Source organism: Camponotus floridanus, unplaced genomic scaffold (assembly GCF_003227725.1).
Source record: "Camponotus floridanus strain SB8 unplaced genomic scaffold, Cflo_v7.5 scaffold60, whole genome shotgun sequence".
In the NCBI taxonomy this organism is placed as follows: Eukaryota; Metazoa; Arthropoda; class Insecta; order Hymenoptera; family Formicidae; genus Camponotus; species Camponotus floridanus.
Window position 1 is genome coordinate 652,897 of NW_020229770.1, and position 13,330 is coordinate 666,226.

At 29.9% G+C, this 13,330-nt stretch overlaps 3 protein-coding genes across 7 annotated transcripts in view; 1 reads left to right on the top strand and 2 right to left on the bottom strand.

Annotated features, from left to right (window-relative positions):
• The window catches only part of LOC105248906 (glutamate receptor 1), a 225,382-nt gene extending 221,246 nt beyond the window's left edge, over positions 1-4,136 (bottom strand). For 3 of the 5 annotated variants that reach the window (XR_889016.3, XM_011253976.3, XM_011253975.3), the window contains exon 1: positions 3,676-4,085. Coding sequence is in view for 4 of the 5 variants with exons in the window: in XM_011253976.3 (XP_011252278.1) it covers positions 3,676-3,913 (238 nt within the window). In the remaining variant the exon portion in view is untranslated. Of the gene's footprint in view, positions 1-3,675 lie in introns of all 5 variants that reach the window. The other 2 variants (XM_020026782.2, XM_011253974.3) reach the window with 2 other exon arrangements.
• A 3,481-nt stretch (positions 4,137-7,617) lies between these two features.
• Positions 7,618-9,864, bottom strand: LOC112639375. Its single transcript, XM_025413142.1, has 3 exons — positions 9,563-9,864; positions 8,326-8,526; positions 7,618-7,793 (listed from the first exon to the last, which is right to left on the bottom strand). The coding sequence occupies exons 1-3, from the start codon at positions 9,673-9,675 to the stop codon at positions 7,736-7,738; spliced, it is 372 nt and encodes a 123-aa protein (XP_025268927.1). The 5' UTR covers positions 9,676-9,864; the 3' UTR covers positions 7,618-7,735.
• Positions 9,865-10,958: 1,094 nt separating this feature from the next.
• LOC105248908 (transcription initiation factor IIE subunit beta) lies at positions 10,959-12,637 on the top strand. Its single transcript, XM_011253978.3, has 4 exons — positions 10,959-11,149; positions 11,415-11,691; positions 11,948-12,157; positions 12,253-12,637. Exons 1-4 carry the CDS (start codon positions 11,088-11,090, stop codon positions 12,562-12,564), a joined length of 861 nt encoding a protein of 286 aa, XP_011252280.1. The 5' UTR covers positions 10,959-11,087; the 3' UTR covers positions 12,565-12,637.
• Positions 12,638-13,330: the final 693 nt, after the last annotated feature.

Here is a 13,330-nt window from a genome sequence, read left to right on the forward strand (position 1 = left end):
AGGAATCTTTCATAGCTCGAAACTTTAATTGTTATCATACATGATATTGTAATCATCTTTAGAATTTTTCTACTACAATATTATTCATATATTTCAATATTTTATCACACTAAAACGTTTTGTAAAAATTATGGGAATCGTGTTTCCTTCACTTGTTCAAGCGAAAAATAATTATTTGCGAGATACACAATTGCTTGGTACTATTTCAGTATTACTTTATAGTAACGTGGTTTTAAACGCGAAAAACAAAATCTAAAACTCGCTTTTACAAATGTATGCTTGCGTGCGCATTAATTTTACAGCTTTAATGAAAAAACGCGCCAACGGCGCGTATGCATCGCACTGATGTTAACTAGAGCGTTGATATCCGATGCGTCGTAAATTGGGGTCAACTGTCTATTTTCCTCTCTCTCTCTCTCTCTCTCCGATATGTTTTCACTATCCCTTTCGCGTAATTCTACTAAAAGTATACAGCTACGTACAGTATTTTTGAAAAATAACGGAGCATCCTTCACGCGACGAGGAGAAACACGGCACGCGCCATAATATAATTTAAACATGAAGCAACGAACCCTCTCTGCGTATCATTATATTTCCTGTCATCCCTGTGTCGAAATGTCACAATCGTCAAATCGTCCCTCGTCTGCCACAACTTTCTCGTCTTTTCATCGACTTATTCGTCGCGTCGATTCTTCCTCATTCGCATAACTGCAGAAGAGAAATGCCGTCTCATTTCTATAGACATTCATTATTCACTGCTCACTCAACGTGCTTCACCATACCCTTTCTTTCCTCCACTTCAGCACAACCCTAAACCTGCCTGTCTCTCTTTCAGTTTTCCACTAGTTTCTCTATTTCTCGCCATTTGGGCTATCGCTCACGTCCGTTAAAATCGGCAATGGCGATAATCCGCCGAGCTTTTAAACGAGCATCATTCACCGTTTTACAAGCGATGGACTTTGTCGAAGGATTTCTGATCGACGAAAGAGCCAGCTGAGAAGAAAGGAAGAGAACGAGAACGTCGACGAATGCCTGGTGAGAGACGGAATATTTCATGAGGATGGAAGAACGACGGCAAATGTTCGCGCGCAGTAATCCATCGGGGTAGTAATGTTTTGCACAATTCATACGGACCGCGTTAAACGCTTTTTGATGGCGCGATTTAATTACAATACGCTTCGATTTTCGAGCATGAGCGAGCAGATATACATTTATAAAATCGATTAAATTGCACCGCTTTATTTGTTACGATATTATTTCAATAACATATTATGCTATTTTGTGTCCAAAAATTGTACAAAAGTGTAAGGTATTTTTTTTGAAAACATCTCTCTAATCATTTGGAAAACATCTCTATTTATTATATGAGTTTTACGGGTATCGTAAAATCTGTTTTTGCGATTTGTTTACTCCCGCATAATAAATGACTTACATTATAGCGATGACTGTAATTAGTTTAACATTATGGAAAGTAAAACTTACAGATAAATCATGTAAATATTCATCCAATTGTAATTTCAGGTAATCCAATTGTAATTAAATAACACGGCTTCATAATTCAAACTGCTCAATTAACATCGATGAAACTTATTTTCAACTACAGAAGATAATGTAATATAACAGAATGTAAGCTGTGTTATGAAGATCTAGCAATATATATCGGATTAAAAACATCGAGTATTTATATGTTAAAGTACATATCTCAAACAAATACATTGGTACAATCAATTGATTAACCTCTATTACTTTATTATATATATGCGTACTGCAATCTCGACGTGTCGATATATTCTGCTGCAATGTAACGCAACCATGTTGAGTACACATCAAATATCGTAATATCATATCCATCGAAAACAGGCGGTTGCGAAAAATATAAAATGTTTGTATCTGTAATATTGGTAATGATGCGAGCCTCGACAATATTTGCGCGAGTCGTATGTTGAAATATAAATAAACGTATTGCAAAAGTACGTAAAAAGTTAAATATTCAACGATGTTATTGACGATGAAAAAAAAATATTTTGTAAGCTTCCAATATTTATCAGAACGGGGCAAACTGCGTCCAGCAGTATTTATGCCATTTGTATATTTTTCGAATATCGTTACGGTCGCTTGTAAAAACGCGCTTTACGTTTTTTTCTAAATAAATTTTGGCCGCTGCCTGAGGAAAAAACTTTTGTGCGTGAGATCAGCATTCGAGATCGCTATGATATGTGAAAGTCAATTTCTCTAATGAGAACTTTAGCAATCGTCCGTCTCTTCTTTTTACGTATTCCCTTTACTTTCTTATTTTCTTATCTTCTCATTTTTAGATCGTAAAAAGGAATTGATTGAAACCGCATTCGTTGAAACTAAATCATCTATATATAAGAGCAATTCGTATTGCCTCGTAAAACTAGAGATTTAAAAAAAAATGATAGAGACGAGCGATATTCCTTTAACTCTCTTTTTAAAATGAAGAAGAATTTAAAAGTCCTATTTGATTCAATTGATTCTATTAAGTATATTTTTACATTAGTAGATTCTTTGAAATTGCAGATATATTCTAAAGAAAATATATTGTATATAAAACAAAATTTTTTAAATATATATAAAAATAGAACATATATTAAATTAAAATAAATGTAAAACAATTGAGAACAATACGTAGCCGCATATAAATCATAAGAAGGAAATTTTTACAAAAACAACAAATAGAATACTTGGAAAATTAAAATCAATAATTTGCTCAATTTACGGAAATGCCACATATTGCACAAAAACATATGATTAATTTATTCTCTGATATAACTCTGATCTAATATAACTTTTACATAAGAAATGTCTATTAAATTTATATCATTCACACATGATATGTAATCGCAATGGTAAAAAATGTAAATGAATAAAAATAAGCAGAAAAAAATTCGAAAATTGTTTTAAATAATCAGCTTAACCATTTGTAAATTATCATTTGTTTTTCATGAAAAAGAATAACGACAAAAAAGAATAAAGAGAGTACTGAATATTGAAAAAAATGGATTTTAGCTATATTTTATACCGCGTTTTCATAACGATACCAATACGCAAACACAAATAAACAACGCGCGAAATAGAAAACATTCTTTTGATTATTATATCATTTTGTATAGACACAGAATTTCCGTTTTATTTTTCTCCCAGTTTTACTAATATATTTCGCAATATATCATTTATCTCGCGCATAAACAAATATCTCAAGTATTACACTATCCTGCAATTGTGTGAAATATAATTTCAAACATTGTCATTATGCACACCTTGATTGAGATAATGGCACTGATGAAGTAGCAATCGTAGTAGTGGTGATCATATATTGCGAAACTATTTATGAGCACCCTTTTCTATTGGAATCGCAATCGACGTGACGCTGCATCAAAGAGAAAGCCGATATTATGATGGAACATACCACGCTAGTATTTAGAATGCATAAGCGAATGGTATGTTTGCGTACGGCTATATGCATCTGCGAGTTCAGTAACCCTTCTGCCGACGGCAGACGTGCTCGACAAGGAGGCTGAGCCCGGCGAGCACTCGACGCGGCGCGTCTCTCACGAAACATCTATAGCTATGAGCTCAGTACCATCCGGAAAACACGGCATCGCGTATAAGTAACGATATATATCTATATATATATAGCACGCAAACACTCACCGATGGAAATCTTGTCTGGAAATACCGCGGGCACCAGGATCAAAAGGACGGTTAAGGCCATAGTCATCATCGTGGCAGTAGATGTTGGTCTGCTGATCCTACCGGCACCGCTGTTTCCCGCGTTCTTTTCGGCTTCTCCGCGAACGGCCGACGCGACGATACCGAGGGAGACCGCGATGGCGCGACACCGTCGTCGCGACGAGGGTGGTCCACCCGTCTCGTGAACAACCGAGAGCATCTTTCGAGCTCCGTAGTCTGACACAAACTGTCGTACTCTACTTGGCGTGAACTCGGTCTCGCCTGAACCGCCCCAGCATCCCTCTCGTCTTCTCTCTTCCCCACTTACCACTCCCACCCTCTGAATCCCTCTCGTTTCTCTCCCTTCCTCTTTCGTTCGTGGACCCCTTTAACCAGCAGCCACCCCAGCCATTCCTCGCCCTTCCCTCGATGCATTGCAGCGCTCTCGCTCTCGATCCGCTCTCCCTCTGTCGCGACTTCCGCCACCACCGACGCGCGCGAGCATCCTCCAGCCTCTCTCCCTCTCACCCTCTCTCACTCTTTCTCTGTCACACCCTCGTGCTTCACCACAGTAGTTCGGGATGGAAGCGTACGTTTAACGCGCATGTTACGATAGTCGCGGCGCGCGTGTTCGTCTCGGAAATATTTCGCGCACCTGCTGACTGGCGTCACACCGCTACCGATACCGTCACCGATGTAGATGCCGATAGACCGGCATTAAATCGACGCGCAAGGATACTTTCGCTCGCAACTTCGTTAATGATCGATTCGATTCGAGCACGACGATCCATACGCATATTGAAACAATACATCATCAAGATATATAATCGGTACGAATATAAAATGAGCGATAATAAAATGAGCTACTGTAACGCAATTGAAAATTTCTGATAGAAACGTTAAAATTTTAAAACGATTAGTATTATTTATTGCCTCAAAAATTAATGTAAACAATAATGTACGTTCTAAGAGGTGATGTATAATAATAAAGTTGTAACACAATCACTATAAAATAAAAGTATATCCAAATTATATGGAAATGTCAAAAACAATTATTAATATTCCATGTATGTAATAATTATTGCATGTATAATTAATTTTTATATTCATATTTTTTTAAGCAAATATTTAATAAACTAATTATATAATTTCCAAAGAATTTTTTATAAACATAATCATTTAATAAAAAATAAATTAATTTAATTGTGAATTGTGATTTAATTAAAAATTGATTTGTAATTAAATAATTCAATTAAAAATTTAATTTTTTTAAATGAATACTCTAAATAATTATCAATCATGAACATGTTAAAAATATTATATACATATACATAATAAGTATTACAAATATTTAGTATAACATTATTTTAAGTATTTTTAACGTGACAAAAATTTTAGATATATATATTTCATTAAATTCTATTAAAAATATAAAATAAGGCTAGAAGAATACGTCAGATGCGATTATCACAAGAATAAATAATTAATTACACAAACAGCAAATAAAAATTTACTATTTACCCTAAGTAAATTTTATTATCACGTTCGTTACTTTCTTTTTACTATGGGTTGCTGCAATATTTATTTGCGAAAACATAATTACGATCGCGCACGCACTATTAATTAGAATATAATGATTGTGCGATATTTTGCGAGACATACCACTCTCAACGTGTCATGTGCTTTATTACATTATGACGAAAGAATAATGCAGAAAACATACAATCCAGTCCGTCATGTCTGAAACCCGAAAACACAGTTATGATCACGCGACACTTTATGGCATTCGTGATGTTGATCACACGCGACGCACACTTTATTACATTGCGACGAAGAATAACCCGAGGAAGATGCGGTCGCAAAAAGCTACCATCCACTAAAGTACCTCTAGTATGGATACTGTTGATTTGATTCGCCATTTATAATAGAAAGAGAAAAAATTAACAATAGAAGAAAAATTAAATTTATTATTGTATATTGATAAATAAAGAATATTTTTAATTTTATAAATTAATCAGCAATTTTACACAGAAAATGCTAATCTTGTTTAAAATATATTTAAAATATATTTTATATTTTATTATTTATTTTTTAGCTTTATATTTAAAATATATTATCTGAAGCGATCATTATTAATGACAGACAGTGTTCATACTTTTACTAGAGATTTCTACGATCCACTCGGCACATATGACATCTCACAAATAAACGCGATGGATTTTATGGAATTTATGAATTTTATAGAAAAAACGAATGAGTTTACGAGCAATTTCGCTCACTATTTGTGCGAGCACGATGTGTGTTTATAATACATATATTCACAGAGAAAGAGTGCATTTCATCTAAATGGAATTTAATGCTAACATTACAAATGCTTTGTTGCAAGCGTTTGATTGTTCAATTGATCAATCACGATTGATCGCTCAAATTAGATTGCACGAGATACTAAAATTCTTCATATTGTCTTGTTTTGTCTCAAAATTCGAAACAAAATCAAGACAAGCTTTTTAATCAGTTATCAAGACAATATCAAAATTAAGATTGTTAAGGTTATTGATCTTATCAAGATTGGCTTTTAAAAAAAGCTAAAATATATATATTTGTAAATTAAATGAGAAAAAGTCATTATATATTATACAAACTTTTTTTTTATTAAATAAAATAAACATTTTATTTAATAAATAAAAATATTTATATTAATAAACTATATTAAAAAACAATTAATATAATAAAATAAATGATATACAATTTTACACAATCATTTAGCTATAAAAAAACTTTATATATAGCATATTTACGCAGTTTTCTGATAGTGTATGCGTATGAGCTGCATGTACATTCTGTAATCATTATATACAACTGTCTTTCCGTGTATGTAACATATATATATATATATATATATATATATACATAGAAAGAGAGAGAGAGAAAGAGTTTTGGGAAGATGATATAAATAGTAATAATTATAATTGTTTAGTTCAGACAAAACTCGTTGATAAAAATCAAGATAAAACAGTACAAAACTAGATTTTTACTACAAAGATTCACTCAAGACAAAGAAAAGATTAAGTGTTCAAAAATTTTCAATATTAATACGATATTTTAACAAATATTCTACATGATCGTCATATATCATATCATATATGTATGTCATGTCATATATCATAAAATAAAATTTTTATTTTGTAATATAGATTCTAAGATCAATTTATCATATTAATTTTATCATATTAATAATCTCAAACATATTACTATCCATGTTGAAAAAATAAATTTTTTTATAACACAATTTCTTAATTAATTAATATAAAATTACTAGTCTTCTAATTTTTAAAATTATGATTCTTGTCTTGAGTCTTATGCGACCTTAGATTAAATTTTTATTGCAAAATAAAAAAATTTTACTCAATGATATACATATATAGCAAGGATATATATATACTACATTGCTTATTATTTAAATTTTATTCTACATGGTCATCATGTATCATATCATATATGTCATGTCATATATTATGTCATAAAATAAAATTTTTATTTTATATAGAATATTTTATATAGAATCTAAAATCAATTTATGATTTTTATCATATTAATAATCTCAAATATATATTTTACTATCCATGTTGAAAAAATAAATTTTTTGATAACAAAGTTTCTTAATTAATATATTAATTATCAGTTTTCAAATTTTTAAAATTATAATTATTTTAACAAACACAGAAATTCAGAAATTCAAAATAACAAGGAATTTTTAGATACGTTATTGTTTTGTATACTTAAATGACCATTAGATGAAACAGAATATTTATCTTAAAATATTTATTAATTTTCATATGCTATGATATAGCAAGTAATGTCGTTTTAGTCTTGATGGTAATAGTATCCGATATTACATGCATGCGTAACGTTCTCTTTGCCGGAAAATTCATAAGAATAAGGTATAACTTACCGGAAAAAGCGCAGCGTCGCAAACAGTCTCATCTAATATATGCGCGACGCGTCTTCGCTCGTTGCTCGAATAAGTTTCTTCGTCGAGGTTTTAAGCGGTCGGACGGTCAACTTTATACGTCCGCGCTGGCGAATTATGGAAATCCTTCCTGAAAAAGTTCAAAGTGCGGCGAGATGACGCTAACGTGTCAAAAGGTGCAAGTCGTTGTTAAAGTTCGTCAGAAGTTTTGACAAAAAATATTAATGTTTGTTTCTACGTTATTACATTATTATTTTGGCGCGATAGCATTCCTCTAATTTAACAAATATATTTGCGATTTGACTAAAGGCTTGAATAGAGGTTAATATTGAAAATATTTTATAAAAGTTACTAATTTACTTGTTAAAAACATTACGCATCAGTAATCTTCTTCAAAAATTTCAAAAAACTTTTTTTCAAACTCTTTTTTTGGATATTAAATACATTACAAAGTTCACCAAAAAATAAAAATCTCAATTATCTGGATGTCGATTATATTGTTTATTTGCCTTAAAAATGTATTTTAAAAGAATAAAATTATTTTATTAAGAAATATAAAAGAATATAATAATATTTGATTGTAATTTGATGATCTGATTATATAGAATTCTATTAAATGAGATAATAAAAAACAATCTATTATTAAACAAATTCACATATACCTGCGATGCAACATTTGTTGTAATTTATGGGTGGTTTGCCGTTCACAACTGATGAAAAATAAATTCACAGATTTGGGTTTAAGCTCTTCGATGGGAAAGTCATAATACCAAGTACGAAATAAAAGCAAGCCGCGTGTGCTGTGTCGCTCGAAAGACGTCCGCATCATGTTCAGAATCACGTAAATATCCTCAGAAATTATCCTAGATATAAATAAAAATGCATTTTTTATAGTGGTCAATATTTACATAGTAAATTCTTATGTTCAAAATTATCTTTACTGATCGAAAACCTAGTACTATACTCTATACATAAGATTGGTCTTCGGTACAATTTTAAAATACTGTGCGATCATTTCATTGGCTGAATAGAAAGCTATGCCTTTAACTTAAGAGTGCAATCAAAAGATTTTAAATACAAAAATATACTGTATGATATAACTATTTTTCTCTCTTTTTGCTATTCATAATTAAACACTTTATTTCAGTTTCTTTAAATATCATAATGTAGAGAGAGAGAGAGAGGGAGGGGGGAGAGAGAGAGAGAGAGAGAGAGAGAGAGAGAGAGAGAGAGAGAGAGAGAGAAAGAGAGAATCACTTTAATCAATATATAACTTTATTTTTTTTCTGAATTCTTTTGTATATTTTAAATTTAATTAATACTATATTTTTACTTTCTACTCTTTTATATATTATTAATTTAATTAATACCAAATATATATTTAATCTCTATTCTTTTATGTATTATTAATTTAATTAAAACCACATACATTTATAATCTCTTTATTCTTTTATATATTATTAATTTCATTAATACCATATACATCTTTAATCTCTATTCTTTTATATATTATTAATTTAATTAATGGTATACAGTTTTAATCTCTCTATTCTTTTATATATTATTAATTTAATTAATATCATATACATCTTTAATCTTTTATATACTATTAATTTAAATAATAACATGTACATCTTTAATCTCTATTCTTTTATATATTATTAATTTAATAAGATACATTTTTAATCTCTCTGTTCTTGTATATATTATTAGTTTAATTAATACCATATACATCTTTAACCTCTATTCTTTTACATATTATTAATTTAATTAATATTATACATCTTTAATCTCTATTCTTTTATATATATTCTTTGCCATTTTCCTTCAATGTATATATATTGAAATATATAGCGTACTCTAATATAACAAATAATATAATGAATACACGACACTTACGACAAATCTTCGAAATGCTTGATGTTTTCCTTAGTATATTCGTGCAACAATATCGTGTTCTTGGTAGCTGTAGAATTTCTAATGTCGAGATTAATGCCGACAGATAGCTCCATTCCGACGAACGAAAAAGGAAGGACTGAACACTTTACGCAGCCAAATTATCTCAATCGGTGTCTGATTGGCCAGCATTTCGCGCCCAAACCGTTAACGCCAATCAGATTTGATCGCGTCTTGCCGCTAATTCCGCCAATTTTCATACTTTTCGTCTCTCTCTTTCCTCTTGTTGTCGTGTTCTGTCAGAAATAATCGAAAATGAATTCTTTGCGACGAAAAAGGACGATCTGATGGCAAAAGTTATTTCTGCAACGTTCGACATGTTCCGATAGTTTCTCGCGCCTTTTATGAGACTGCGCGATAAAAGTATCATAGCTGGTATCACTTAGGGTGCGTTCAAAAATCCTACTCATAAGAGAGTACAATTAAATTAACCAATCAGAATAAAAAAGCAATTTTTATTCTGATTGGTTAATTCAATTGTACTCTATCCCATGAGTAGGATTTTCGAACTACTTTGATGGAGAACATACGTAACGGAGTAGTCCATTCAATTACTTTTACAAAAGAATATACTATTATTTAAATTCGTGAGAAGAGATTCAAATTACGTCTGATGTTATATTTACTTGTGCATTACTTTGTCTCTTTTTTTTTTACTTCACATTTATAAAGTATATATTTTTATTTTAAATAGAAATTGCGATATTTAAGAGAAATTACATTTAAAAAAATAAACTTTAATACAAACCTCTATTTAACCTCTATTCTTTTATATATTTATAATTACTATTACATATATATATATATATATATATATATATATATATATATATATATATTCAACTTGGAATTAAAAATAACCTTTTTATGGATTATTCTTTTAGTATACTATATATGCAGATTGTATCTTACAATGTTTCAATCTAAATACTTAAATCTCTGTTTCAATCTAAATTGGCCATATCGTTATACATACCTGAGTAAATAAAAAATATAAACCTTGTGTGATAAGTAGCAATGCCAATGATCTGATCCTGCAGTGTGATAAAAGTATCTTCGTATCTTCTCATACAAAAATTTATTATTTTGCAGAAATTAATACGCTAGTGTGTGTGCAACCTGTAGCGCGGCAACTTTAAACACAGGCTGTGGTCGGGAAAACGCTTCAAAGCATCCAGAGTGGGTCTGTTCTTTTCAGCTGCACTGCTGCACTAGTGCAATTAGTTAGAGAAAGAAAATATGTTTGTCTTTTTCTAATTTATTGCACTAGTGCAGCAGTGCAGCTGAAAAGAACAGATCCAGTGTCTCCCCCACCGTAGCCACAGTCGTGTCATGCGCAATACACATTGCTTTCAGTCAATTCAGTGGCTGTCAAATCCGGTGAGAGGTTAACATAGTGATAGTGTACAATAATTTTATGAAATAAACGATCGTAAAACGCATGAATGTTATATAAATTTGTAACATAATGGATCCAGCTTTACTTAGAGAGCGAGAGCTCTTCAAAAAACGTGCTCTAACCACACCAATGTGAGTATATTCATCTTGTTCTATTATGTGATTGTTTAACCAATATACACATCATATATATATGAGTTAAATTGTATAATTCAATCACAATTTATAGGAATTTAGTGTAATTTAATTTTGTTTTAATTATTTCTGCTCATAATTGGGAGATATAAATATGCAGTGCATCTCACAATATCGTACTTGTAACCTCACATATTAAAATATTTATTTATTCAAAAATCTATATATGTATCTTATATATATATTTTATGTGTAATTGTAGAGTTGAAAAGAAGAAACAGGAGAAAGAAACTACAAAAGATGAAGCGCCAAAGAAAAATGAACCACCAAAGAAGAAACTTAAAGTATCGTCCATATCTACGGGTCCTAAATTGGATATGGTCAATTATAAGACCATGACTGGTAGTACACAATACAAGTTTGGTGTATTAGCAAAGATAGTGAAGCACATGAAAGCAAGACATCAGGACGGAGATGATCATCCATTAACGATGGAAGAGATTTTAGATGAAACTAATCAATTAGATGTTGGATCAAAAGTAAATGATGATTTGTACTATATGACACAGTATAACATGACAAAATATTCTTTTATAAGTATAAACATATTTGTTTTATATATTATTATAAATTTATATGAATGAATCTATTTATTAATTATATTACAGAAAGATATTTTGTTGTATTGCATTGTGTTGTGTTCTATAATCATGTAATGTATATTTAATTTTAAATATTGATTATTTTTATGTTATTTCTTCATTTAAAGCAAGTTGTTTTTCCTTGTATTTTCAGGTTAAACAATGGCTGCAAACTGAAGCTTTATTAAAAAATCCTAAAATTGAAGTAACATCGGATAGTAGATTTGCCTTTAAACCTATGTATAAAATAAAAGATAAGAAGTCTTTATTGAGACTTTTGAAACAACATGATTTAAAGGGCCTTGGTGGTATATTATTGGAAGATATACAGGAGAGTTTACCACACTGTGATAAACATTTAAAGGTAAAACATATGTAGAAATCTATTTTGTAGCCATTTGTCTTGATAAATATATTAATTACATATATTAAAAATATTAATTACATAATATATTTCAGAGTTTACAAAATGAAATTTTATATATTACACGGCCGCTCGATAAGAAAAAGATTGTCTTTTATAATGATAAGACGGCACAGTTTCCTATAGATGAAGAATTTCAGAAACTGTGGAGAGCTGTTGCAGTAGATGCCATGGATGATCAGAAAATAGATGAATATCTTGAAAAACAAGGTATTAGATCAATGCAAGATCATGGACTCAAAAAGCCAGCACCAATTAAACGAAAAAAGCCTGTTAATAGAAGGAAACAATTTAAGAAGCCAAGAGATAATGAACATTTAGCAGATGTTCTGGAAACATACGATTAAAGAAAGATGAGTATATTCCACTTTTTAAAGGAATGTGAAATAAAAATGTAAAAATTATCTCGAAATAATTAGTATTAATCAAATAAAACTAACATTATTCAATTTATAAAAAAGTATATTAAATGTATATTAAAAGTATATTAAAAGTTCTATTTTTTTTTTTAATATAATTTTAGTCTCATTTTTCAATGTCAGTGAGCCTACAATTAAGAAAATGTTCATTGCTGATATAAATGCTGGATTGACTAATTGTTTGCATTGCACAATATATGCATAATTTCATTTAATTGTAAATCAGAAAATGCAAACTAGAAGAGATTAAATGTATATATAAAAAATGATATATAATGGAATTAATAAAATCATGTCCATATTCAGATATGTGTGAATCTCTTGTTTGATATTAAAAATATTATACATATAATTAATTCTATTATAACATCAATTTTTTATATATTTAATCTCTTTTAGTTTCTCCTGATTTACAATTAAATGAAATTATGCAACTTTAAACAGTATGAGTACTAGAGTAGATGTTGATTAATTATTAGTGCCATATCATATTATATATTATTAAATTATACATTATTCCATATTGTCACATTAAATCTTCCAAAGATTTGTGATTTTTAGATTTGTATAATTGCACTTGTATTTCAGGTCTTTAATAAATATGTTTCATGATTTATAATATTTCATAAAAAATTTGAAAAACACAATATTTTATTTTAAAAATTTGGAGAATACAAAGAAGTTTTTATCTCTT

What these genes read in the sequence shown, in the direction of transcription:
- LOC112639375 (XM_025413142.1), bottom strand. Translation starts at nt 9,675, where the DNA reads ATGGAGCTATCTGTCGGCATTAATCTCGACATTAGAAATTCTACAGCT. An exon ending in AAGCATTTCGAAGATTTGTC is followed by an intron (nt 8,527 to 9,562) that starts GTAAGTGTCGTG and finishes ATTTATATCTAG; the next exon opens with GATAATTTCTGAGGATATTT. An exon ending in CAACAAATGTTGCATCGCAG is followed by an intron (nt 7,794 to 8,325) that starts GTATATGTGAAT and finishes GAACTTTTTCAG; the next exon opens with GAAGGATTTCCATAATTCGC.
- LOC105248908 (XM_011253978.3), top strand. Translation starts at nt 11,088, where the DNA reads ATGGATCCAGCTTTACTTAGAGAGCGAGAGCTCTTCAAAAAACGTGCT. An exon ending in CGTGCTCTAACCACACCAAT is followed by an intron (nt 11,150 to 11,414) that starts GTGAGTATATTC and finishes GTGTAATTGTAG; the next exon opens with AGTTGAAAAGAAGAAACAGG. An exon ending in AATTAGATGTTGGATCAAAA is followed by an intron (nt 11,692 to 11,947) that starts GTAAATGATGAT and finishes TTGTATTTTCAG; the next exon opens with GTTAAACAATGGCTGCAAAC.